Here is a 27,500-nt window from a genome sequence, read left to right on the forward strand (position 1 = left end):
AATATGCAAACAAGGAAAATAATAGAGCGAGTTTCAATCGACTGTCGTAAAACCAAAACCAATCCAGTAAACCAATCAAACATCGAAGTAATTACACGTAGCCGACACAAAGCGCGGGAAAATGTGCACGCGCGAGCCACAGTTGGTTTTGGTTTCACTTCTGATTGGTTGAAATAATGGCACGAGAACTTTGAACCAATCACTGAGTGAAGTAAATGCAAAACCAAAGCAATTCGTTAATTACTTTCGACACTCAATTGAAAACCGCTCTATTGAGGTGTTGTTATATATGGTCAACATTATTATATGGCAGTGAAACATGGACTCTGACCAAAACCATGGAAAGTAAATTAGAGGCTTTTGAGATATGAATGTTTTAAAAGAGTATCATGGACCGAACATAAAACCAATGAAGAAGTTCTAAAGATGGCAAATACAACAAGCTCAAATTGTTATCAACAATAAAGAATAGAAAATACCAGTATTTTGTACACGTAATAAGAGCGAGGTCGATCCAAAAATTGTAACTGAGCTTAACTGGAAGGTAAAATTGAAGGGAAGAGAGGTCGGGGGTGAAACAAGAGTTACCTGGATGAAAAACATCAAAGTATGGTTAAGACACACCAATAATGATGGATGTGTAAGAAGAGCGGAAGACCGGAACAGCTGGAGATCCATGATAGCCGACCTACTTCTAGTAGATGGCACTTGATGCTGATGATGATGTTAACCGACATATTCAGAAGGGGCGTCTTCAGTTTTTACGTGGGATTTTGGTTTGTCAAGACGCATAAAAAGCCCATTTGACGGCATACTAGAGATTGAGAAAGGAATGGTGTGGGAAGATGATGCGGTCGATTGATCGAATTGGCCTCGCATTGAAAATGAGGAGTTATTTCAGTCAAGGTTTAATATTATTTGTTTCCGACAAAACATAAAAAAAACTTATGCGCTTGAACGCAATCGTTGCTTACGGTATTTTAGGAATAAAATCATCAAACGCGTTTGCATTCGGACCACGTCATCGAGCATTCATCCCACTTCGGCATGCAGTCTGACATACGAACATTGCTGCCTTCATAAAAAAGTTATTATTGATATTACTCCCAGACAAAAGCTATAAGGTTAAAAAAAAGAGAAACAAGATACGCTCTAAAAAACGTTGTTTGCCGAAAGAGTAGCAATAAGTTTTATATCGTCTCCACAAAAGGTCGGAAATTCCCACAAACTACTTGAACATAACAGTGAGTTCATTTATCCAAATTTTGGCATTGAGATGACAGGTTGATAGTGCGAGTAAAAACAAACATGGGAAAAACTTAAAAAACAAGGGCAGCTCGCCAGAAAGGCAAAACAGGGACCATAAACTGCATGCAATGACCAGAGAGGCCGCTGGAAAGGAAACTACACTTAACAATATCGTGCAATCACAATGCCAGTACAACACGAGGAAGCTGCGGGCAAACAACTCGGAATGGGGGGGAGGGAAGCGTTCCTACTTTGCGGCAAAACATAAGTACATTTGATTACAATTGCTGTTCATATGGTATTGAAATTTCCCACGGTAAAACCCGCTTCATTCATAGAACTGAAAGGAAAAAAAACATTGAAACAAGGAAAAAATAAACTAGTTAACTTTTAACCCTTTAACAGGATCGTGTCTCCTCTTTTCACCGAAGGGACACCCACGATCAGAAATCTCAACCTTTACAGCATAAAGATACAGTGCTAGAATACTCTTGAAGAATATGGAATATTATAAACTGGCTCAAGTATTAGAAAGTTAATAAGCTAAAAATAAACAGGCTTTCAAGGAGGATGAATAGCGTGACCTATTTGTAGTGCAATCTGTTTACGACTTCCGTGAAAAAAAAAATGCTTTTTTTTGAAGTTTGGACAATCGGTTCCGCGCATTATAGCTTAAGCGATTATGACCCACCTAACTCGGCACGCAAGCGAGGTAAATAACAACCGTGTCGCATGCAAATTACCTGATATGGCAAAGTACAAGATGTGTATCTAACACACTTGCAGCTAAGACCCATTAATTAAGGAAGAATCGTGTTGCTTTAGATAACAAAGTAAAGGACCCATGATCTGTCACTCGACGAGAGGTCACACGTGCAAAACAAAACGTCACGACTCAAGAGCAGTGACGTATTACAATTGCAACATCGGGAATGGTCAATTATTGCATTACGTGCCGTTGTTAAAAATATTCAATCGTAACTCCAACGCATAAGTATTCCTATCAAGACAGATCACTTCAGTGCAACGAATTTTCCGAAGGCGTCAAGTGATTTTGTCAGCAAGCTTGAAAATTTCAAGAGTATTTACTAACAAAAGTTACAACAACATGCAAGATTTGCCTACACCTGGGTTGACTGATAGCTCTCCGGAGACAAAAAAACGCAGAATTAGTCGTAAATTTCCTATAGACATGGTTCTGCAAGTTCAAATAGCGGCGGTGGAGACTAAAGGCAGAGAAGCGTTGAAAAAGAGACTACGGAAACAAATAACTTGTTGTGAGATCAATGAAATTACAACTTCAGGACTTACAGCTCTCAATCAGTGTGTGCTGGATGGTAATTACGAAAGCGTTAAGATGTTAGTAGAGCTTGGTGCAAATGTGAACAAAAAGGACAGATTCGGATGGACCGCTCTTCATTACGCAGCTAGCGAGGGGTATCAAGACATTTGCCGATTCCTTTTAAGGAACGGCGCTAACCTTCGAGCGGAGGACAAAGATGGAAAATTCCCTGTTGAAGTCACGGACGATGAAATTATTCTTCGTATTTTACTGAGAGCAACTTTGATCTACAATATGCCACCAATGGATAGAGAGTCGCTTAAGCATAGCTGTTAGGATTTTCGTAGGCCATTTAAAGATAAAATGAGCTGTTAATTGTTAAAATGCAAACACTCAAAGGAGTGGAGAAAGAGACGAGGGTTTGTTCTATTCCGAGCATTGATGGAACCTTTGCGGCTACTCCAAAGAACACCAAAGCAAAATATCGGATAATGGAAAGCCTCAGGCAGGAAACCAATTGATGTTGAGTTGACATTTGCCCGACTACAAACAGAAAGTCGTGTGAAGAATTTTCACAAACATGTACTAATGACCCACCTAGACAAGAGTCTTAGTTTGTGTAAATACTATTTTAATTAGTGAAAAGTAAAAAGATATTAGTTTTGACACCGCTAGGTCTGTGCATGATCGATAAATGTGTTAGATATCTGTGATACATCACGTCTTCTCCATTTCGCACGCATAATAGTTCTTCGTTTATATTGCTGTCAGTTATCACTAGAAATTAATTAAGGTGTAGCGTAGCTGAATGGTATAGTATATAAAACAATAAAACGAGGATTGACAGAAACATTGAGTGGTTTTCAAATCTGTTTGTACAAAATAATTTCATATACATGGCGTTAACAGAATGTGCCTCACAGGCAAACTCATTCTTTCTACCGGTAGTTTCTTTTGTCGCCAATCAAAGACTGAAGTGTAAAATGACTGATTCATGTGGACCGTCTGCGTATTCAAGGTGCGAAAATTTTCGCTGTTAAGCACATTTTTTACATACAATAAAAAAATAACTTACGAAATTTATAGTCTTGAATAGCTTTGCGGAACAATAGAAGCGAAACTAGAAAAATGCAAGGCTTCTCTCGGTGTGAAGGGACACTATTTGTACTTGTATTTGTATTTGAATGCAGTTGAAAGCTGTCGTTCTTAGTGAGGGTTCTTTTTGCGTTTTATTGTTGTTGTTTTTTTGACACAGACTGTAAAGTGCAAACTTGTTTCCGCTATCTAGCAGCTGACGGAGTTTTTTTCCCGACAAAACGAAGACTCGAAGCAATATGCAGCAAAGCATTTTCCATTGAAATGAGAGCCATGATATTGCCTTAGTCCTTTATTAGACTACAAAACAAACTTCCTAGGCCGATATTGTTCGCGGACAACAATACTTAGAAAGACATGATATATTTCGTGTACATTCAAGGTCATTTTCTCATGTCATCACCAATCAACGACAAAGCCGTATTTGTTTGTTTCGCATCCCAATTCACGTAACCCTGTCAATCCTACATTTTTCTCAAGAAAAACAAACACTGATAACGATTTGACACGAGACTTAATTGACGGCAACATTTTGAAGAACGCAAAACTCTCGAGTGCCCATGAAATACAGATAAATCACGATTTACATTCTTCCGAAAGAATCCGATTTTTTCTTAGTTTTTCTTTTTCACTTTTGATTTTTCTAAACTTTAATCTAAAACAACGCTTGTGTACTAATATCTCAGTTTTTCCTGCTTACTATCTTTTCAATTTTTCGAAAACAACAGGATGAAATTCTGTCATAAATTTGAAAAATGGTACTTAAAAAAAGATGCTTACGGAAGACTGAGACCGATCTTTAATTAGAGGTAATTACTGCTTGTACCTACGGGTCGACATCCCAACTGGAATCGATCCATCCAAAAGGTCCTTAGCGGGTACATGAAAGTCAAAAGGAGACCACACGTGAATTCGGAAAGGACATGTATCGATATGGAGTAGGGGGTTATGAGTCTCAGCTATCGGTTATATTTATTTCGGCTATTTCTCAGCAATTCGAGGCTATCTCACTCGGCAGTACCCTAAGCAACAAGTTCAAAACGCAGCGTTTCGTCGCTAGTGATGGAACATTTGGCAAGGTAACGTTTACCTTACCACATCCTGGATACAACATGGTTGGTCTTCGTGGATTGCAACCAAGTGTATTATAGGTTTAAGCGTTTTTTTTTTTAATCAAATACTGCATCAAGGGGAGGACAATTCTGCCATCAGTGTGTCGGTTAAACTTGTCAGATAAAAATGCTCCAAATACACGTAGGAAATCCAGTGATAAACTATCGTGCAAAGCTGAATAAACTTATGTCGGTATCCGAATAGTCACGCAAAACTAAAAAAAATGGCACCAATATTTGGAAACCAAAACCAAATTCATCTTGTTGTCCTTGAGGAGTTAATAGTCTTTGCTTCTATTTATATCACAGCGATAAAGCAATAAGATGAAATTTAAACTCAAGTACGCTTAGACTGAATTCCTCTCAGAAAAATCTCACATGCTTTTAAAGTTACCCGCAATATCATTTCAAAGCCCAATTTCAACGGCTTGCAAAAATAGCGCAGTAACATCCGGAGGTCATTTTGTGGTCGGTAGAACGAGGCGTGTTTCGTTTTTATAGCTTTCTCTCACATGTGAAAAGCAAAACGCGGGCCACACATTAAATTATTTTGTTAATTTGTGGTTTGCGGCAAAATGATTAGCGTTGTAATTTCAACAAACCAGACAGTCATCATTTTGTCGTTAAAGAAAAACCTCCCACCGTCTTCATTTTGCAGTTGGTAAATGGTTGCGAATAACTTAAAATTGAAGTAAAAAAATAATGGCACTCTGCAACATTTTCAAAGTCCAAAAACAACCAAAAGTTCTAAAGGAAAATAAATCACTTCGGGAAACCAGTTTTTCCCAAAGAATGTTATCCCACTAAGAACGGTTGAGACAAAAAACGCAGAAGAATTCGTCCTCTGCATCGTCTAAACAAAGACTTGCAAGAGTTCGTCGTTGTCTTCATTAAATCAGTCATTAAATCAGTCGCCCGAGCGTATAGCTCTATTTTTAATGGAAATGTTTCTAAGGATAGGTTTTAAGAACTTAGAAAATAAAGCGAACAGCTGTTCGTGCGCAAATTCAAGCCTCGGCTTTACGACACGTACAGTAGCATTTCAATGCCCACATAAGGTAATCAGATTCACCCCGCGACTAAGTTGCAAAAAAAGCTGAGATGCGTTCTCACACAGTTCCAGAAACAAAAGCTAACAATCAAGCGATCACTAAAGCCCCCAAATCGGTTTGTTTTTCTTCCAAATAGACGATTTTACAGCATATGTTCCGACACGCAAGTTTAGTATTGGTCTTACGATTTTCAGTTATGGATGTGGGTTACATAAGCCACGTCTAGTGTGACATTTCCGATGATCATTGAAGCGGAGTAACTCGAGTGTAAATGCTTAAAATATTGTTTGCCTTTCCCATAGCTGCACGTCCACGATACAACGGTTTATACCGATGGGAAGTAAAATGTGCAACATAAACCCAGGGTACCTCGGAACAAATGGGTTGTGTAATTCCATCGCGAACTCGTAGTGCAAAAGGGACAATAGAAATTAATACTGGTACCCTTTAATCCTTTATACTCATACAACAGTTTTAAATCTATACTAGGAGTATTTAGGAGTATTACAAAAAGTATCACAAGGCGGCTATCTTGGATGCCATTGTTCTAGGGGATATATTTTGGGATGCCCAGGCAGCAATGTATATGTGTTGTGGGCATTTTTTTTTTATCTTTCATGCCCGCAGTGACGTGGACATCGACGAGAACACACGAGCATCAGAGCATAGCTAATTGCGTGACTTCCAGAAACATCCGGATATATTCGGCAAACTTCGGATACCGCACGACTGCCAATTTACAATCTTAGAGAATGGTCGAGAATAGATTAGCCTGCGAACGCAGACGTATTTCCGGCGGTCGTTTCTCTCCCCCGAAAAGTAACGACGTTACTTTTCGGGAGAGAGAAACGACCGCCGGAAATACGTCTGCGTTCGCAGGCTAAGAATAGATAGACCCAATCGGTGACTCAATGAATGTTGTACCCAATTCAAATCTCCCGGGATTACGATTCTCTGTGTATTGTATTTGCATGATACTGTCGAGTTCTGGCAGGTCTTTCATATACCGGAATTGAAATAATTAGTGTTCATAAAACAAAAGAACAAAGCGAACACAACAATAGCTGATAGCAAGGCCTACTCGGAATAACAATGTTTCTTTAGTCCTCCACCATTTTAGTCCGGTAATGAAAGTCTACCCCGAGTTCTTTCCTTTTCGCGCTGAAGTTTATCCTTTAGTGATTGTCATTTTTCATCAATAAATCGTTCACATGGGGAAAGCAATATTGTTGTCACCTGCTTGTTGAATGCACGATCGAAGGAACTGACAAAGATGACTGAGATCTTGTTCGATAAGATACCTGGCACTTGCTTACTAAGTAAATAAGCTGCATATTTGAACAAATCAGGATCTACTTCTGCCAAAGTTTTGCTGTCAAAACATTGAAATTTGAAATGCCAACAGAACATTTTTTTTTTCATGTGTGCGGAAGGGTAGATGCAATCGACAGTACATGAAATGTAGCATTCATATTTAAATGGTATAGAAATGACTAGAACAAAACGTATTACATGTATTCCCAAAGGGCTTGAAGTTAGCCGATTAGGTCTATTCAGGAAAAGAAACAAAAACCAAAGTCAAGAGAGTAGCGGAAATAGTCGAGCCAACGTCGAGAAGTACATGTAATAAAGTGCTCCGAAACTCTTCACTCACGAACCAGTTTTAGTAATACTTAAACGTTCCACGGGGGAAGAAAATGCGATTTCGAACGCAAGAGTAACCCATTACAAACATTTCAATGAAGAAGAGAGAATAAATACTCGCCATATTTGTTAAACACCAATTTTATCTTTCCCTTATTCCTTCAATGTTGAATCACACGAAAAATTCTCACGTGAAATGAAACGGGAAGAAGAGGAAAGTGGCCAGGAAATTTTCACACTGAAGACCTTTCAGCAATTAAACTTGTCCGGTATTTTCGGAGGGCACAAGTAATGAATGTCCATTGTTGTTGCATCACTGAAGTGCAGTGTATAAAATTTTCATATATACTAGCAAAAACAGGATGTGATATAACATCGGTATTGGTTTACGTAGGCAACATCCTGATTTGTAATGATTTAAATACTACAAACAGTATCCCGACCCCGTTAGGCGATTAAAATTTGGGTCAATTGTGAAATTTATGCCAAATATCACTTATCAAATATCAATTATTTGTTTTTGCTAAAACTACCTGGAAAAAAATACCTTGTCACATGCAGGAGGTGCAATTTCAAATTTAAGTTCAAATTACAGAAATTTCTCAGTTAGTAGCGTAATCCCCTCGAGGCAATGGCAAGTTAGAATATTAACTACCACCTGGTTATGCCAAGATATACATCTACTTCCTCTCCTTAAGTCGGAAATCGTCATACGTCGCGTGGGCTTTGATTATAATTTGATTACCATATAAGGGTATCTTATTCTTTCAAGGCATTAAAAGCGGCTCTCAACCAAATAGAAACCGCTAACGCACCAGGGTCCGCACACTTGAGACGCTCAACGCTGACGTAACTGGAGCGACCTGCTCGGGCCACCATAGTGGAGGTAGACTGGGCTCCGTTTTCTGAAGCCTGCCGGAAAAAGGATGCCGAGTTACAATAGCGTGTTCAATTAATTCGGTTGAACGCATGTTAGCGAAGGAAAACAAAAGTCATAAGACCTTATTTACTCCCCGCCCCCTAAAAAACAAATAAAACAGTCTGAAAGATATCTCACTTTAAATATATATTTGTCGTGAACTGAAAGTTCATCGTCAAATACGGGGAATAGAGCCCACAGTCCTGTGTGCTTAGGGGACCAAGAGAGCATAGAAATTCTGCCTCCTCGCCAAACTTTGTCCATTTGAATAGACCCTATTAACAATGGCCACCATGTTGGATTTGCTATTATCATGCAAATTAGCACCGCACTTCTGAGGGGGCAAACACCACAAGTTTGACAGGTTATAAGGAACATCTTAGCCACACAGATGATTTGTTTCACGTTCATTGAATGTTTATCACCTAAGTCGTAACATAGAATGATTACACAAGTTACTTCGATGATTTTTTTAGTTGAAAAATGAGCAGATAATGAAGTAGAAAGTCAAAATGTCAAAGGCAATCAAAAGATATAAAATTATTATAAAAGGTATTTAATTCTAAACTCTAAAATGTACTTTTAGCAATGTTATTGCAATATTTCGACGAGCGGATTTTCCGCAATTTGCCTTTTTTCCAATGTTTGCCCCCCAGCATAACACATGGCCAATTTGCATGACAATTTGAAAACCAACATGGCGGCTATCGTGAATAAGGCCTATTGGACACCTTGCCCCGAGGCAAGGCCAATTTACATTCAGTCTTCGTTTTACAATAATCGCAAATCCCAAGCCATGAAAATTTATGGAACTCGAGACTACACGAAAGGAAGCAGAATTTCCCAAGTGGAAGACGGAAGCTTGAAACACACCAACAATATATTGACTTTGCCTTCTGTGCTCTGTAGATCTCACTTGCCTTTGACCAATCACGATGGTCGCTCCGTACACTGGAAAAGACAATACCCTCGGGCCATACTCAAGACGGGCCTTGGGCACAGTTATTCCCCCCAAAACGGGCTTCCTGGCCAGTAAATAAACATACATACTTCAACAGCTTTCTGAAGTGCTTCCATAGGGTGTGCCCCGGCAGCCAAACACGTAGTCAAAGTTGTTTCTGCAGGATGCAGAGCGTCCAGCTAAGAGAGACAACAATCCTTCCTCAAACGAAACCTCCAAATACCTTGGATTAAAGCCGGTACGGTCGACTAATTACGGTAAAGTGCGCTCGCAGTCAAGAAAGCCAGTAAACTGGTTCCGAGAAGAAGTAGTTGTTCGCAAGCGAGGGAAAGTAAGAAATATATGCCGAGCGCGGGAAATCAGGAAATGAGTAACAACGATTGGTTAAAACAACAATAAGGTACAAATATAATAGGAAATCATAGCAAAGGCGGAAAAGAGCGAATTTAAACTTTGTCAAGGCCAATTTGAAGTAGTGTTCGTAAATGTGCTAATTATCAACGTACTTTGTCGATTTCAAGTTTCCTCGGCAGACAGAGAACGAAGAAGTAAGAGATTAGAACATAGCTACAAGCGAGAGATTACATACCATTGTCCGGTCCCCAGGCTCAGCTCCGCCATATCTAGATTGACCAAAAAACAATGCAGTTTAGAAACTTCAGGCCTTCATTCTTCACTTCGGTTCAGATCAAGAGGGAACCCCGCTTTCTTAGACTGTTGTGCTCATGGCCACGTCTAACTTTAATGCTATGTTAGGTCATGAATTGAATCATGAGTAATTCTGCGGTGACAGATACTTTCCTTTAATGCAGTAAAACGCGTATACATGGTTTGCAACCAATCTCTAGAGACAAAGATAACACAGCTGCAGTGTACAGTTTCCGTCCACCAACATAGCGGCGATGACGTAACGTGAAAACCCACCAATGAGAAGTTAGATTTTTCCAAGTTGACTGAAACGGTTATTATATAAATGGTGTTTGAAACTAGGCTATTTGCTTTCTCAAATAGGTTCTTACTGTTTATAATCATTTAACATTTCCTCCAAATGACTGCAATTTTAGCAAATATTTGCACTTCGTAGCTACACTGTATGGTGTTTGATTCTGACTCTAATCCATTAAATAAAAAACTGCTTTAGAATTTTAGTTGAGGGTCTATCGGTTCTCAAAAGCTAGGACCTTATGTGAGTCTTTTTTATTGCATCACAAGATTTGTCCATGACTTGGACCAGAAGCCCAGGACAGAAAGAGCTCTCCCTTACCTAAACCATCTTCTAGATATTCTACCCGTAAATGTTTACCGTTTCGCACTCTAAAATTTACCCATTTGTGGCATAAAGGGCTTCTGCCAAACGTGTTTGATAATCTTTTTCAATATGCCATCAGCCGGCATACATACTATACAAGATATACTTATTAGAAAAAACCTCTGCAAGCAGCGTCCTCGAACCAACATGGGCAAACAAAATGTTCTCGTTTCAGGAAATAGATCTCTGGCGCGATATTCCTCATCACGTGAAAGACCTCACTACACTACAGAACAATAATCGAAAGTAACCTGAACAGAAACTTTATTATCAACTAACTCAATTATGCTATAGTTCTTCTCCCCTTATCTCTCTTTTTTAAAATTAAAATGAACTTAAAAGAGGATTAAGGGCTAACTCGAAAACATGTATTTCTTTTAGGTGTCTAATTAGGTTGCTTGGTATTAGTTCCCATTGGGATAATTAGGCCTTTATATACCACTCCTTGTGAATGACTCGAGGCTGTTTTTTCTTTACTATTTTTTATTGTCGTTTTAAATAGCGTATGACTTTTTTCTTATATTCCTTGGCTTGTAACGCGTATCCAGTGTGTCCCCGGCTCAGTTTTTTGTAAATAAACTCGACCATTGCTGGCGGCTTCCTCCACTATTTGTTTGTTACTTGTCTCTTCTATATATAATAGAAATATTTTCTATTCGGCAGAGTGAAGCGAAAGAGAATAGAACTCACGGTTCCTAGCCCTAGGCTCCAAATAATTAATTACTATTCCTTGATATCCTATGGTAAATTTTTTAATGTATATAACATTTTTTTCTTGTACCGTTTTAATACACAACTATTTTCTTTTGTTTCAGTAAAAAAAGGACATGGCGACTGATCACGTGATTGAATTGGCTCTATACCTCATGATGGCCTGGATACCACTATTCAAAGCTGTAGCCCAGGCCTTTGCTTCGGTGCTACTCTTCAGATGGACCGAGCCAGACATGAGTAAAAGGCTGTAGAACTGTGTGATTACGAAAAAAGAAAACAGTCATACTTGTGTTTCAATTTTGGACAGCAAATTAGTGTTTCTATAATGAGAGATGGTCCTTCGTCACTATAACAAATAATATAAATAATTAGGGTATTGACCACTCTCAGTAGGGGCTTTTCAGGGAAACATATCAAGATACAGCAGAATAGAAAAACACTTTAAGAAGCCGAACTGGCCTGAGACAACCCGTCTAACTATGTAGATGTATTACCCAAGAAGTTGCACAAGGCTGCCTCCTTAATTCAGTTTTTCAAATGATGCAAGGCAGAAATTATACTATAATACTCACAACCCCTGAGCTCCCACCCATGTGATCTTCACATAAACTAGCCAAACATAACAACAGCTCTGCTGGATTGTTACAGGGTAAACCTGGACTGTCATGTGATCCCAGGGCTTGCTTTATGCCTACCAACAAAACACAACAGCGCCTTTAATGTATGTTAAAAGCTTGAAGTCGAACAAAAGTTAAGATGGCTCACACAGCCAGAACTTATACATGTACCTGTTTTTTTTGTAGGGAAAAGAGAGTATTTTTGCTACAAAATTGCCCCTCAAAACTGGGATGCCTGTCAATTGCTATGTGCTTGCATAACTTACAGCATGGACCTTGAACTAAGTCAGTAAGAGGTACTTATCATTTATAGCACTTTTTCCATAATAATAATAATAATAATAATAATATTTTAGCTTAGACTTCAGTTTGGCCAGTTACAGTGTATACACTGCCCAACTAAACATAGTGATATGGGCATAACGATGTATTCTACACTGCCATAATAATGATAATAATAATAATAATAATACTAATAATACTAATAATAATAATAATAATAATAATAATAATTAAATTTACTGAAGTGTCAAGTGTATTTTGCACTGGGACACTACTTGGAGACACTGTACAGAAATCAAATCGTAGGTTGGTTTTTGAGGGAAAACCAGAGTACCCAAAGAAAAACCTCTCAGAGCAGTGTTGAGTAGAGAAACAACAAACTCAACCCACATGTGATGCCAAGTCTGGAAATCGAACCCAGGCAACATTGGTAACAACAGAATGACAAAATTGGGGAAAAACATAATGTTGACAATGAAAGTAAGAATTTCTCATAAATGGGCACGGGCAGTTATGATTACTTTGAGACCTGTAGCTCCACGTGCGAGAGTACTGCCGCAATCCCCATCTCCAACAAGATTGTCCAGCTCATTCAGTTTAGATTCAGCTGCCAGAACTGCATCGGTTAAGTGCGACAGGACAGCATAAATTTTTTCACCTGAAGAAAAACACAAACAACAACAAAATATTCGTAAATGGGATTTTAGGGGCCAAGGGTCAGTGCAGTTGAAAGCCAGAGCACAGGCCTTTCACAAATGTAACTTAAGGGATTGATTAAAATGGCTCAGTGCCATAATAATGCAGAATGAAATTGCTGGTTCTCCACTTAATTATGAGGAGATTATTACCGGTATCATTATAATAATTATTATTATGGTCAGTTTTAGCCTGGCACCATTCTATGTACTATTATCATGTAACAATTGACCTTTTTACTGATACGGCCGCCATTTTGATTTTTATTGTTTTGAATAGCTATTATGGGATGCCCAGGGGGCAAATACATATTAATTTTCCCCCTGAGCATCCCATAATGTGTTTCAAAACAATAGAAATTAAAATGGCCGCCGTATCTGCGAAAAGGTCTTTTGTTCAGTGGTAAACACCTCACAGGTTTGACTACTGCACTTATGAAACTACCAGATTTTTTTGAGTATGCTTACATGTAGATGCCACTCAGTGTTGCATTTGCACTTTCAGAGAGAAAAAAGTTGAACAGAAGCTGAAATACTGCTTTACGTCACTGATATAACAGTACTTTTGCCATAAAAGTATTAATTAAAGTCATACTATGATCAAAAAACCATTTCCTTTTTTTCTTCAGATTTTGAAAGCGTGTTCACTAAACACATAACTGGCAAACTTTTGAGCTTTGAGTTTTATCCAAAGGCTGAAAGCCCGAAACTCCGTGCTGCATATTAATTCAGCCGCATACACACGCATTGCATTCTTAAACTAGTGAGTCTTTGACGTCATTTTCTTCTCTACCCAGCTCTCTCAAGATTTTAAAGCTAGTAATGGCGAAGCAATAAATGAGAAAATTCCAGTTAAAATAAACAGGTGTCTTTTTAAAATCAGAAATTAAAACTTGGGTCAGTTATTGTTTAGTTAACATAGTTTTGAAATCCAAAAAAAAAAAGATTTGTTTTTTTGGTCGTAGTACCACTTTAAGAGCTTGTTATTGTTGTCTAGAATCGATGGGAGTGACAACAATCATGTGACAAAAGATGGCAGATTATAACACGTTACTGTAACATTGAGCACATGTTTCATAGAAATGACTGCTGACATTGTAGGCTCTTTTTAATAGTTGTCCATTGAAAATCACTGTAACACTGTAACAGAACTGTCATTCACATAATTGCCTTTTTCCCTTCAAGAGATATAGCATTGTGCTAAACACAGCAAACAGCAAGTATCAAACTGAAACTTGCATTTTGCCTAAAGTGAAAGAAACATGTTTGATTTTACATGTATCACACGTCAAGTAACTATGACATCAGCAATAAATATAAAGCAACTTCTTAATTATTATAAGAAGGAAAAGTTGAATACGGAAATTTTCACGCTTAAACGATCAGCAGTAGCCTTCTGTTTACAGAATCGATTCATGAAAGTGCAATGCTAAAAAAATAGCTTCATTGCACTAAAAAAGTCTCACCTAAAGTTGTCAACTTAACACAATCATCTTTCTTGTTTTCTTTTGTTGCCTCTTTGATTTCTAGTTGTTTCTTTTCAGTCCTCAAGTAGCCAGTGTTTGGTGATAAACAGACACATGGCCAAGCAGGAGCAGTAGTAGACTGATCTACAAACAAAACTCAGTCATAAGTAGAGGGATCATTGCAGTCTTTGAAAAATTTGGTTTAATCAACGGAGTTGATAAATGTAAATTGGCCACCGTACAGAGATTCTAAAAGCTGGCATTTCGAGCGTTAGCCCTTCGTCAGAGCGAATCGAGGAAATATGGGTTACGTGTAGTTTTTGTAGTAGAGTAGGAGCCATGTATTGGTGGTAACATGGCAACGTGAAAAATAGGAATATATTAGTTAAGTGAAATGCGTTCGTTAATACCGTGAGGATTAAGGGAGCCGATTGGGAAGATGAATTTTTGTTCCAAATTCTTGCGGCTTTCTGTCGTACCTAGATGTAGGGAAACGGCGCAGATAGCCATGTGGTTAGGGAGATTAAAATGGCGATCGACTGGCTTACATGCATCCTTGTCATTCTTCTCAACACTGCGAAGGTGTTCGCGGAATCGGTCACCTAGTCGTCTACCTGTCTCGCCAATGTATAATTTATTGCATAACGTACAGGTTATGATTTTCCACAGGTTATGTCTTAGATTTTGCATCTCTCCACATACGCATTTCCCCAGTAGGGAAAAGTGATCCTCACACTTTCCATTCACCGAGTCCTTTCACAGGAACACAATCATGAGCCCAACAAATTGACCTGCTCCCAACTGAGTGGCTTCATAGTTCAGTTGGTAGAGCATTGCACCAGCAACGCAGGGGATTAGGACTAGAAGGGTATATGAACCATCTGAGTTAGTCCACCCAAGGCAGTGATACACCACACAATGGACAGCCACAACACCCAGAATTCCATTGTCTACTCTTTGCAGGCCTTCTGATAGGGTGCGATTAAAAAAACAAAATGGAGCGAAATTTTAAGTGCAGATTATGCGAAAAGGAAGGACTGTGCAAAAGACTAATGTATGCAAATGACCACTTTGGAAAATACCTCTGTCCGTACTCTTTGTTTGTCCCACCAAATTTTGCATAAGATTGTCTTTTTTTGTTTTTTTTTTGTTGAGGACAAACAAAGAGTATTATGGTATTTTCCACGGTGGCCGATTGCGTGATTTTTTAGCTTGTTTTACTAGGTTCTAGAGGGAAAAAATCTTTGTGTTGTTCTATAGACAATTTAAAAATTAGGGAACGATAAACCATTCATGCTTAAGTTGGATTAAAAAAGACAAATCAGGTAAGCATCATACATGTAGTTTCATGCACATTCTTAGTAGCTAGACTTAAACTTTATGTACAGTAAATTACTGTTCAATCACAAATTGGGAAGAAGATGTGACATATCTTCTGATTCAAGAAAAAGTGGGTGTTTTCATTACAATATTTGAAATAAATTGCCAATCTTTGGTTGATCTTCTGCCACTAACAAGATTCATTTTAAGTTTGTTAACATACAATATCAGCAATTCTGTTTGCACTGTGCCAATAGGAAAAACTTTTAGATTGAAAACTAGAACCAGGCCTCATAGGTGCAGGATACTATGCTTTGAATTTGATTGTTTACGAAAACGAAGAGCCCACAGGTTCCCAAAGGTAAAGTACCTTAATTAATTAAATATGATGCATAGATCAAGGTTTAAGAAAAAAACAAAGTGTCTTTTTGTTTATTTTGTGAAATTTGTGCAGTTCTTCATAAATTGTGCGATCTCTCATTAACTGTGTGATCAGATACAATTTGAGGTCGATTATGCAAAATTACACCATCACGTAAAATCGGAAGTCATGTCTTCGTGAACAGTACTTCTTTTTAAATGGCCCACAAATAATTTTTAACAGAATGTGCTGTAAGACAGGGCTGTGGTTTAAAGTCCTTATCCCAAAATACTTGAAAGTCAAACCATTAGCAGACTGATGTTCTTATGAGGCAGGACTTTTATCCTAAGTATTTTTAAGACCCTGAGTGTTAATTGGTCCAGCTGGTGTTCAAACCTGTGACCTCCTGCACAGTAGAGAGGTCAGTAGACCCATTCTCATCCACCTTATTTAACCTGTCAGCAGTTAATTAAATATATATTTTATTTTATTAACTTTGCCAGTCAAGCTGGCAGAGCGCTACAACAGCTTGCGCCAATTACTGTGGCCCCTTTTTTTACCCTCCCAACCATGATACACAACAGAAGACAGATCACAACACCGGGAACTATGTGCCCTACTCTTAGTGACAAGTGTGTCGGTTCTTTTACGTCTCACAGGATTATTAACATTGAAGGGTTGTGAGACGGGCCCTCCGGCTTATCGTCCTCATCCGAGAAGACTTGAAAGTCTAACCATTTGCAGATGTAGTTACAAAGGCAGCACTTTCTTCTCAGTTATTTAAAAACCCTGAGTGTTGGTCCGGCCGGAATTGAACTCGCGACCTCCCGCGTGACAGCCCGGTGCTCAACCAACTGAGTCACCGGTGCGCGGTGTAAGTAAGCCACCATACTTGAAATCATGCATTGATATTTTAGCGGACATATAATTTATATTCACCTAAACCTTACCAAGGCAATGTAATCTTGTCTCATCCAAATGCAACAAAGTGATAGATACCCCAGCCATTTCCAGTGAGGTCATGAAACTTCCGCAGTAAACACGATCGACTTTAACACCTTTTTCCTTAGCTGTATATTATTAAATACAGAGAGAACTAAAATGAAAGTTGGAAAGATCATTGCAGTTATTTGAGCAACCTTAAAGTGTATATGACAGATTTTTAAAGTTTATTTACTCAAGAGAAAAATCATGGTTTTCTGAGATAAAAAACACTACTGTAACAATAAAGAAAATCACAGAGAGAACTCACCCTGTCTGAACTCTCGTTATGAAATCAAATGCACATGGATTTATACTCACTAAGATAGTTTATTGTTGCTCTTGTGACTATATTCAATTCCAGCAAGGATGTGCCTCCAAGATTATTCACTACAAGAGCTACATTGTCACCTGAACACAAGATTCAACAATTAGGTCATTTATATTAACTGTGATAAGTTAAGCAAAATAAAAAACTACTTTCTCTTTCACCAACAATCTTTCTTGGTCATAAAGATGACAGGAGTGCCCTCCATATATAAAAGACAATGTGGATTTTCAAGTGGAAAGTTTAATCTAACCTACCCCTAACTACTTTCAAGAAGAGTCTTAAAAAGACACTGAGTTGTACACGACAGCCAAGCCCAACACATCTAAATCGTCGTGCTTGTAGTGTGCATTTTTGTTCAATATAATTATGCATTTCCCAAGATCTATTTCCATGAAATAGGCCTCAAAAATGATATTTAGTGAGGTGGAGGGTTCCCTCTAATCCTCAAGCTACACTAGTGGTAATTTTTTTTTCCTTAATGATGAGGAGCAGTCTCCAAATTGAAATAATTCCAAAGAAAGGACCAAACAAAGCAGAAAAGTTCTTTATCACATATTAATTTAAGGAGAATGGTATGCAGTGGGACTTTACTAGGTCACATGGCTTTGTCCAAGGTTTAGTTATCTACGAACAAGATGATATATGAACTGAATTAATATTGAACTGCGGATATGAAATTTTTCAGGCTTCTCTACACAATTGCTAATTTTAAAAATTGCAAATTGCATTAGTTTCTTTGGCATGGTATCATACAGTAGTACTGTTGTTTAAAGTAATTTCAACATTCTATTCACAAAAAAATATTGATAGGGATTGTCAGTTATGTTCTGGCAAGACTTGCTGTGGCCACATCGTTTGGCTCAGCATGTGCATGGCTCCAACATTTACACGAGAAACAAATTTCTTCCCTGAAATGACAGAGATTTTCACGACAATATTGGACCTCGTACCTGGCTTTAAACTCAGTTTGTAAGCCGCTCCACCCTGAACATCACACATGTGATTAACCATTGCCATGACAACCTGGTCAGCTTGCTCAATCTAAAATATGAAGCAATATGGTGAGAAACTGTTAGGACTTGTTACTTAATTATTGTAACCCTTTAGGAGCCTTGTTTAAAACAATAATCTGACATTGACAATTTATTAATCAATAAACCAATCATCAGCTGTGGAACCTTCATAAATGGGGCAAGGTTTCCACTCATGAAACCAAGAACTGAAACTTACTTTCCTGTAAAGTAATTTTCTTGTAAATCAATTAATTTAAATAATATTGCTTCAACAGTCATGTAATTAAACTTTTTGAATGTCTACCTTAACTCTCTTGACACCAGGTTCACCATGGATACCTGAAAAATCACAACATCCAGTATTGGCTTTCAAGTCCTCTCAGATATTAGGACAGTCTTTAAACTGTATAGGTCCTGTCTCACAATCCTTTACTGTTGCAATGGCAATGTGGGACACTAAAGAACCCACACGCTGTTCACAAAAAAAAGGAAATAGAATTCCCGGCGTTGTAGTCTACCTCTGCCTGCATGTGGTCGACCCAGCTGGATTAGCTCGAAGGGCTTCTGAGGATTATAAGACCACAAAAACAAAAATAAAGCTACATTGTAGGGGACAGGCTATCAATCTGCTGGTTGATGGATGAAAGTGAACAAAGGGAAAAGTGGCCATCGTAATATGGGAGTCCACTGATAAAAAAAATGCAGTGACCCTTTTCAGGTCATGTACTTAAATTTTGACCATCACTCTCCCTGGCTGTTTTTGTCTTTTCTGCTTACTTTATTACATTACAAGCAGCTGCCAAACTCTGATGACTTCCTGAGAAAACTATTTATAGACGCTCTGCCCTTTGAACAACGGTTTTTAAACGTTTTTACCTAGTCCCAACTCCATTTCATCAGAACCCAATACAAAGGAGGGCAAGGAACCAGGGATGCTGCATGGTCCTAAACTAACACCAATGGTTCCTGCAAGAAAAAATGAAAAATAGGCTTGTAGCGGACTTAACCTTACCATACAATTAGAGAATCATAACATCTTCCAGTTTGCAATATATTTCCAATGAACATAATTAGATTCATGCCCATTGGCCAAAGCAGAAAATACCATAATACTTTTTGTTTGTCCACCCAACTTTTGAATAAGCATTGTTTCCTGTTTCTCTTGGGACTTACCATGGTCCCAAAAGAAAACAAAAACAGTGCTTCTTCCAAATTTGGGTGGACAAAAAAAAAAAAGAGTATTAGCCAATATCAAAAATACCATGATATTATATACTCTTTCTTTGTCCCTCCAAAATTTTGCATAAGTATTGCTTTTATTTTTTCTTGAGACTTATAATGGTCCCAAGAGAAACTGGAAACAATGCTTATGCAAAATTTGGAGGACAAACAAAGAGTATTATGGTATTTTCCACCTCGGTCAATATTTGCCCAATAATTTTGATAAGCATGAAGTGTCCCCTTAATCATCTCCCCAAATTCAATAGCTCTAGATGTTACAGATGCTACGTATCAGAATTGATTAATACACAACTTACTTGAAAAAAATTGATGGCAAGATTTTTTTATATAAAGATCAGCAGTGACAAAAACCACTCGCTCTGACATTATTTTTCCTGAAATTGTACCCTACAACCTTGCAACTGAGATCTCCCTGTATATATAAACTACATGTACCTATATTTCATACCGAGGATTTTAAGAACAGTTTTGTGAATAGGTTAGCATTTTGATACAACTGATCAGTTAACTGTATAATTCTTCTTAACTGTAGTTTTATGTGATAACTTGCAACTTTTGATTATGTACAATAAAGACTCATTATTACTCATTATTAGTAGCACTCCTGGCTCCCAAACTCTGCTCTTCAATTAAGCATTAACCAGCTGCATTTATCCTAACCTAAAAATAACACATAAACGATGACAATATTACCTTATTGTTGGAAATAGGTGTCAAATTCTTAGACATTATAGAACACTGCGTTGGACATCAAAATGGGGCGTGAATCTAATTACGTGCATTATTTACTTAAATTTACTTCAATCTTTGCACAACAATTTGTCAAAAGATCTCTTAAATTTCTGAAAGCACAGTGTTAGTGGTAAAGTGGATATCGCGTGCTGACCACATTCCACAGCTCCATGTTCAAATCCAAGAATGTGCTCTCTAAAGTTCACTCAGCTTTCCATCCATTTGAAGTTTTTATTGTAAAATGAGTACCAGTATCACTGGGGACAAGTTGTGCATGCAACCACATTGGTGTGCACCCACCCCTGCCATAATAATGGTAGAAGCTATTGAAAAAGGAGCGCTGTCTTGTTGCCTTTGTCGGCAGTCAGCATCTATCTTTGCAAGAACAGGTAGTTTTAATAACAGAAATTCTTCGATGACAAAATACATTACTAAAAAGCCTATGAAATTTTTTTTTTCCAATTGCTCAACTATTTTTTTTTTCAGTTGCTCAACTATCCACTCTTTTAGGCAGAGATTTCATTAAGGTTTGAAGCACAAGCATATGAGTTTAACACCGGCAGGTATTTTTTGCAGGTTGCAGGTTGAAATTTCATTATAACTGGAAAACCGCTGGCACTAAAAAGAAAGGTAAAGCGATAGACTTCCCGTGACTGTTACATGAAAAGCTAACCTTTGGCCTAAAAACTTTTCTTTACGCCTTTTTAGGCCTAAGGTTAGCTGTTCATGTTGCAACAGGTTTAACACCTGGGCAAAGTATTGGGAAGGCCCACAGAACCTTTCCTCCTAGAGGGGTCTGGGGGCATGTCCCTTAGAAAATTTTGAAATTCTTAATTTGCAGAGATGTGTTTTCCTGCATTCTGAAGCCTAAAGTAATGTTCTTCAACTACAGAAAAATCACACCTTTTTAGACAGTTAAATGATTTGATACCAATATCTACAAGAAAATTAATTCAATCACGTGACAAAAAAATGCAATCAAATCTTGGCCTTTTCTCAGCTGGAGGCAATTCGACTCCCAAAGAAAAATAATCGGTGATCGACCACAATCTTTTCTGGGTCACCATAGGAAAACACGCAATATTGAGACATTTCAGGAGGTCTTTTATGGAGCACCATTCTTTTCACAATGCATTGTGGGGCGGTTCATTCTGAGTTGAATGTGGCTTATGAATTGAACGCAGCATATGAAATTGTGATATTTTGACAACAGAAGACATATCAAGAGAAGGACAAAATTGTACTTTTTAAAATCAATCTTTGTATTTAAAATAAAAAACAGTCCGTTGAGATGTTGAAAGCCACCAGCAAAGCCAAAGTCATGTCCACAGCCAGTCAGTTTGCCCAGTGCCCAGCCTTTAAAGGGGAACTCCGGGGTAAAATTTAAGGTATTTTGTATGTTTGTCCTCAGGTTCATGTCTCAATTTTTGATGACGTCATTCCCATATCGTTTCGTTCAAATGAAATATTGTACCTGAAAGACGACCGAAAATGCAAATAGAAATCCGCCATCTTGAAAATTGCCCGCTTGTTCAGAAAGCGGTCAGCGTATCATCGTGTGACGTAGAATCGTCAAACCCATGAGATGTAAATTGATAATTGCGCGTCTTCCAGTTGTGTACAACATTTTGCATCGGCAAAGTAGGAGCTTTTGCCTTTGTATCATCGCTAAAAATGGCCAATTTTGGGACGTATTCTGATAAAATCGATGAGGAACAAGCCTCCGAAAGTTTTTCGATCCGGCCGTACCACTTTGAACCGCGTGTGAGCTCTGATGAAGCGGATAGAACCCCGAAGACGTAGGCGACGAATGCATGGCAAACGATGAAGAAACAAATGTAAGACTGCGAAATTCAGACCGGTATGTTGTACGAGTTATCCGTTGATTGTAATTCCATAACAAACTAAGTGACAAATAAACTCAATTCTGTTGATAAATTGTGGTATTGGTCTTTGTTTCTTCCTTGTTGCCTTTTTAAATCAATGGATTGGATGCGAAAACGAAGCTTTCCTGCGGTTCAGTCGATCTACTTACTGCACGGCTTCATTGTGGCTTTATTTACACTTTCAAAAACAGCAAAAAGTTATAACGCAATCCTTGATAATAAACTTTACGTCTTAATTAACTCAATGTTTTGTGGGAATACGCGTGAAGACAACATAATTTGCTTCTGCTGCCACCAACGCTACGTTCGGTCGTCCTCTGTTTATAAATACATTCCTACTAGTAGAAAGTCACGAAGAATATAGAGCAATTGCAATGTTAATTGTTTTGGTAACGTAGGTGTACATGCAGCAATTGTCAGATTATGGGAAGGCATATGCTGCCAAGTAATTGAGCCTGTCAAAAATAAGCTTATCGAGGCTGTTACTAGCGGTGAATGTGGCAAAGAACCCAAATGCATCACCCTGCACCCTGGGTTTCATCCAGTGTGTATAAATAGATAGGTCCTTCAAACAGATTGGTATCAATACAAGCAGCAGTACAAAGATCCATCTGGTGGACCTGAAGATAAACTTTTTAGACAGTCGGGATTAAAGATGTCCATGAATTAAATATTATAAACAGAAAAATGCAGAAAACAAGTTTGTATCTTTCATGGAAATTATCAGTTATCCAGTGGTAGTGCTCTACATTACGCTGTTAGATTACTTTCTTTGGTTTTTGGTATCTCACAAACGATATCTAACGATTTGGGATTTTTTTTTTAGCCTTATTCCATAATTATGTGGACGAGTAGCTATAGTTTGTTCTGATAACATGAACTGACTAGGGTTTGGTCTTCTCCAAACTACACAAGACACAATAAAAATTCTGTTAGGTTTTTACAAACATTACTTATTCTTGGAAAGAGCTTGGGGTATTGCAACTAGTTAATGTTGAGCACTGATGACATTATTACTATTTTTTATCTGTTAAATCTTGAGCGGTGCTGTTCGATTGCATCGGCTGGCTCTGAGGCAATGTTCCTGGGTAGGTGAACAGGCACTGGCTGGGCAACTGCACCCCCTTGTTCTACACGCTTTATTACTGCAAAAAGCAAATCTGACAAATATTTGTAAGATTTTTTCTCATTGATTGGCTTTGCAACCCATCTTTTGTTGGCTTTCGGAAAGCAAAGTTTGTATCGTGCCTCACCAGCTTGCTCACCTGTCTTCACTACCGCTTGGCTGCGGCCTGTATTAGTATTGTTGTCAAGAGCAGCTAGTTGGGTCCTGGCAATCATTCCCCTGTATGAATAGTGTTCCCGTTTCGAGCAGTACTTGAGCATCATGGCATGGTAGACCTCTAACTTTCCAGTGTGACAAAAGTCAGAAAGCTTTGCCAAATCCTTCAGAAGTTTGGTATTCAAAGCCACTTCCTCTAAAGCCAAGTGGGCTGATGTGCCTGGCTTGAGCCAACAGATTTTCTTAGCCTCTGAGGATGAAATGTGCCTGTGACAACACCGATGAAAATGGGTGTTTCCTGACCACTTGTGCTTGTTGGAGACATGATCCAACACCGACTTCCACTTTTCACGTAAAAGCTGGACGTTACCATTGCAGGTTGCAGCAGACCACCAAAGATGATTTGAAATGGACTGTATCCAAGGTGACAATTCTTCGCATCCTCTTTGTTTGGCTTTGTTTGTGAGCTTCTTTACCACCCACTTGGAAAGGTGCCAAACATCATACTGGTGATTAATATGTGGGTAATCCTTGGCAATACAACTGTTGATTGACACATGGCGGTCTGTTGCAACCCTGTTGATCTTGACCCCTTTGCCCTCCAACAATTCAACACATCGGGTAAAACCCTCTTTCTCCATGGCATTGGATGACGACACTTCAGAGACTTGAACAACACTAAATGCTACGACATTTCCTTGCTCTTCGTCCATGAAAGTGTAAGTGCCATACTTGGCACAATGTCCAGGGCTATCACATCGGCCATCACCATCCAAATTGACAACCTCTGAACAAGTAAGTTTGTTAATCTGCCTATTTAATTCAGTTTCCCATGCCTCATTAACAACTGGAAACAAGTACTTCAATTGTGTGTCATAAAACACACTTTCACTAAAAAACTGAAGATTGATGCATGATGCAAGGCGGCTGATGCTTGAGAAGGTGCTTCCTGTAAAGAGGATGGCTGCTGCCAATAATAGGTTTCCCAGGGGCTTTCTTTTAATAACTGGTTGGGATTCCCACAGTTCTGTATGCCCATTATGGCAGATTAGCACAACTGATAGCATGCTCCCAGTTGTTTTCCTTTTTTGGTCAATGATCACGCCCCCACATTTTGGACACTTTTTCAGTAAATTGTTCAAACAGGAACCGAACACAAGGTATTTTTTTTCACTCTCTGGAGAGCCATCTTCAAATTCATATTCAGACAACACTATATCATCTTCGGATGACGGTTTTTCATCATCTGGTAATAGCCAGTGGGGATCTAAATCTTCATCATCATTGTTATCGTCATCATCATCATCATCATCATCATCATCATGTATATCCATTTTACCATCAACAAGGACATCATGCACTGGTGGTAAGGGGATTGTATCAAACTTGTTAATGTCATAGGTTGGAAAAGTTACTGTGGGTGTATCAATGGGATTTGGGGGTGCTGCTATGGCATAATTATGGTCATGTGGAATCTTCCATGTGACAGCACTTGGATTTTGTGGGATATCATCCTCTGTATAAGTATGGGAGGACACGTCAATATTTGCAGTACCACACACACCATTATCATTGTCTATAGTGTTGCACATCTCAGTTTGAACCTCCACACTTTTTAGGGTAATGGGATCAAAACAACACTGAATTCCCACATCATGCATTTCTGGGATTGTAGTATGCATTTCCAAATCAGTGCAGATTGAAGGTTCATTAATCACTGGGTCATCTGAAGATACATTGTCCTCCATGTCTGCAGCAAGTAGTTCTGAAAGAGCCTAAAACAAAATTAAAGTGCGAATATACAAGGTAATTCTTTTCAATTTACTACAAATTGAATGCCTTGAATTTGCCTAACTTCATTTTGTCAATTCTTCCTGTTTTTGGAGTGACAACTCGGAAAAATAAACACAGCAAATTATCAATCATAGGTCATTTGTAAGGTCGGCTAACTCGCCATTATTTTCCACGTAAACCCAGCATAGTATATTTTAAAACTGGGCGGATGTACACCGAAATATGTCACCATGAAACCATTGTTCATACATCGGGTCACGCGATCCCCTCGGTTCAGAGCGTGTGCAAATATCGACATGTAAGTGGGAAAATTTATTTGATTCATAGTAAAAGAGAAGCAAACTGACAAACACTAACTTCTCGCTGCCTTCGTCGCTGAAGGCGATGTTCGCTTGATGACCGCGGCTTTTTCGCTTCGGGGCCGTAACTAAACAAGGATGGAATAGCATCATCCTTCAAGTCCCTCTTAGGTTTTTCCCCTATTAATTGTGCCTGGAAATCTATCTTGAAACAGCTTGGCATGAAATGGTCGCTGCAGACGTAGCTGTTTTCAAGTGGTGGCATATTCTTCCGTCTGATTCTGTCGAGCCATGCCTTCGCGCGATCGTCTTGTGGGACCCTGTGGTAAGTCACCGTGTTCCCGTTTTTCTTTGTCTTCTTTGAATAATTATGGCAACCAGGCACACAACAGCTCACCATTTCACTTGAAACAATCAAAGTACAATCGAAGATACCGATACAACGACAGGAATTGTAATATTTTAAGTTGAAGAATGAAGAAGCGGCTAGGAGCAGATTTGATAAACCCCGCGGAAAATGACGATTCTACGTCACCACGTGCTGCTGACCACTGACCGCGGCTCAAATTTTCTCCAAAATGGCGGATTTCTATTTGCATTTTCGGTCGTCTTTCAGGTACAATATTTAATTTGAATGAAACGATATGGGAATGATGTTATCAAAAATTGACACATGGGACAGAGGCCAAACATTGAAAATAACTTCAATTTTACCCCGGAGTTCCCCTTTAATGAAACCCCTGCACAAATACCCAGCAAAACACATACCCATAGCAGAAGCAGCAGCTTTAGCAATTCGGGTTATTTCCTCGAGAGTTTTACCATCTTCTGCAAGAGCACCGGCAATCTACAAAAATATGACTCATCTCAATAATAATAATTAAATAATTTTGTACGAAGGATTTTCCTGTTTCAAAAGCAATGGTTACAGGAAACAAATAGCATTTAAGGAGCTCAACCATGGTCCATGGACTCCCCAACTAGAAGAGATGCGCTGCGAAGACCACCTTATGGACCATTCCATGGACCACCCCAGCAGACCGTCCCTCACAGATTACCCAGTAAATAACTGGCAGTGGCTATTTGTACAAGAACCATCCACCGACCAATATTCGCTATTCATACGGGAGTCTTACAAGTTCAAACCCTAACGTTGAACGACATTTAAAATGGGTGCCTAGACTTATATTAAATACTGTTTTTCAGCGCTATTTGAAATAGGTGCTTAGACTTATTAATTTTGCGAAAAACACAAGGCAGGTCAGATGCTCGGGGGGGGGGGGGGGGGGGGGGGGTGGGGGTGGGGAGGGTTCCGCTAAACGAAGGAGGTATTTAACAATTATTCCTCGAGTTAAACCTAAACTTTTATTGTTGTTTTGGTTTTCAAAGCCGGCGCTTTTCGCTACTAGTGGGCTATAACAAATAGCCTACTAGTAGCTCAACCAATCAGAACGCAGCATTGATAATAGACCACTAGTTGGATTTTACTAAAATGTTTGATACCTGAACTGACTACATAAAAGAATTAAAGAGGTGCCGAGGTGAAACTTTCTGCGTGTTATTGAACCTGTAATAATCATTCTAAGAACACTGCTGTATGAATAGGTCAGTGTACGGGTCCAGTACTAATAGCAACTTTGTAAATGGCACATAATTTAATAATAAATATTACTTATAGTGAGTGTCTTGCCGATGCAAATTAATATTCATAAGAGGAACGGCCGGAAATCCAAAAAAGCTTATACCTTATGGATAAGTACAGTTCCACAGAGTCCCCTTCTTCCTGCCGTTTTATCTTTGCTGCTGAGTGCACAGTCCTCTCCTACAACGACCATTTCCACTTTCATTCCCTCCGCCTTCGCT

The 27,500-nt window shown here is 38.7% G+C and overlaps 2 protein-coding genes across 6 annotated transcripts in view; one reads left to right on the forward strand and one right to left on the reverse strand.

Annotated features, from left to right (window-relative positions):
• Window positions 1–27,500, reverse strand: part of LOC137979495 (triokinase/FMN cyclase-like) — a 36,891-nt gene that overhangs the window by 8,975 nt on the left and 416 nt on the right. For 3 of the 5 annotated variants that reach the window (XM_068826755.1, XM_068826757.1, XM_068826756.1), the window contains exons 1-14: window positions 27,383–27,500; window positions 26,406–26,484; window positions 19,279–19,368; window positions 18,707–18,741; window positions 18,340–18,430; window positions 17,380–17,469; window positions 17,028–17,147; window positions 14,397–14,540; window positions 12,765–12,893; window positions 11,909–12,027; window positions 11,486–11,589; window positions 9,903–9,936; window positions 9,403–9,492; window positions 8,249–8,345 (exon numbers count right to left, since the gene is read on the reverse strand). The exon at window positions 27,383–27,500 is cut by the window's right edge and continues 416 nt beyond it. In XM_068826755.1, the coding sequence (XP_068682856.1) occupies window positions 8,249–8,345; window positions 9,403–9,492; window positions 9,903–9,936; window positions 11,486–11,589; window positions 11,909–12,027; window positions 12,765–12,893; window positions 14,397–14,540; window positions 17,028–17,147; window positions 17,380–17,469; window positions 18,340–18,430; window positions 18,707–18,741; window positions 19,279–19,368; window positions 26,406–26,484; window positions 27,383–27,500 (1,340 nt within the window). Of the gene's footprint in view, window positions 1–8,248; window positions 8,346–9,402; window positions 9,493–9,902; window positions 9,937–11,485; window positions 11,590–11,908; window positions 12,028–12,764; window positions 12,894–14,396; window positions 14,541–17,027; window positions 17,148–17,379; window positions 17,470–18,339; window positions 18,431–18,706; window positions 18,742–19,278; window positions 19,369–20,230; window positions 20,305–22,235; window positions 25,320–26,405; window positions 26,485–27,382 lie in introns of those variants that run through there. The other 2 variants (XM_068826758.1, XM_068826754.1) reach the window with 2 other exon arrangements.
• On the forward strand, window positions 2,226–3,380 carry LOC137979502 (protein phosphatase 1 regulatory subunit 27-like). Its single transcript, XM_068826773.1, has one exon. It carries the CDS (start codon window positions 2,357–2,359, stop codon window positions 2,864–2,866), a length of 510 nt encoding a protein of 169 aa, XP_068682874.1. The 5' UTR covers window positions 2,226–2,356; the 3' UTR covers window positions 2,867–3,380.

This window comes from Montipora foliosa, chromosome 12 (genome assembly GCF_036669935.1).
Source record: "Montipora foliosa isolate CH-2021 chromosome 12, ASM3666993v2, whole genome shotgun sequence".
In the NCBI taxonomy this organism is placed as follows: Eukaryota; Metazoa; Cnidaria; class Anthozoa; order Scleractinia; family Acroporidae; genus Montipora; species Montipora foliosa.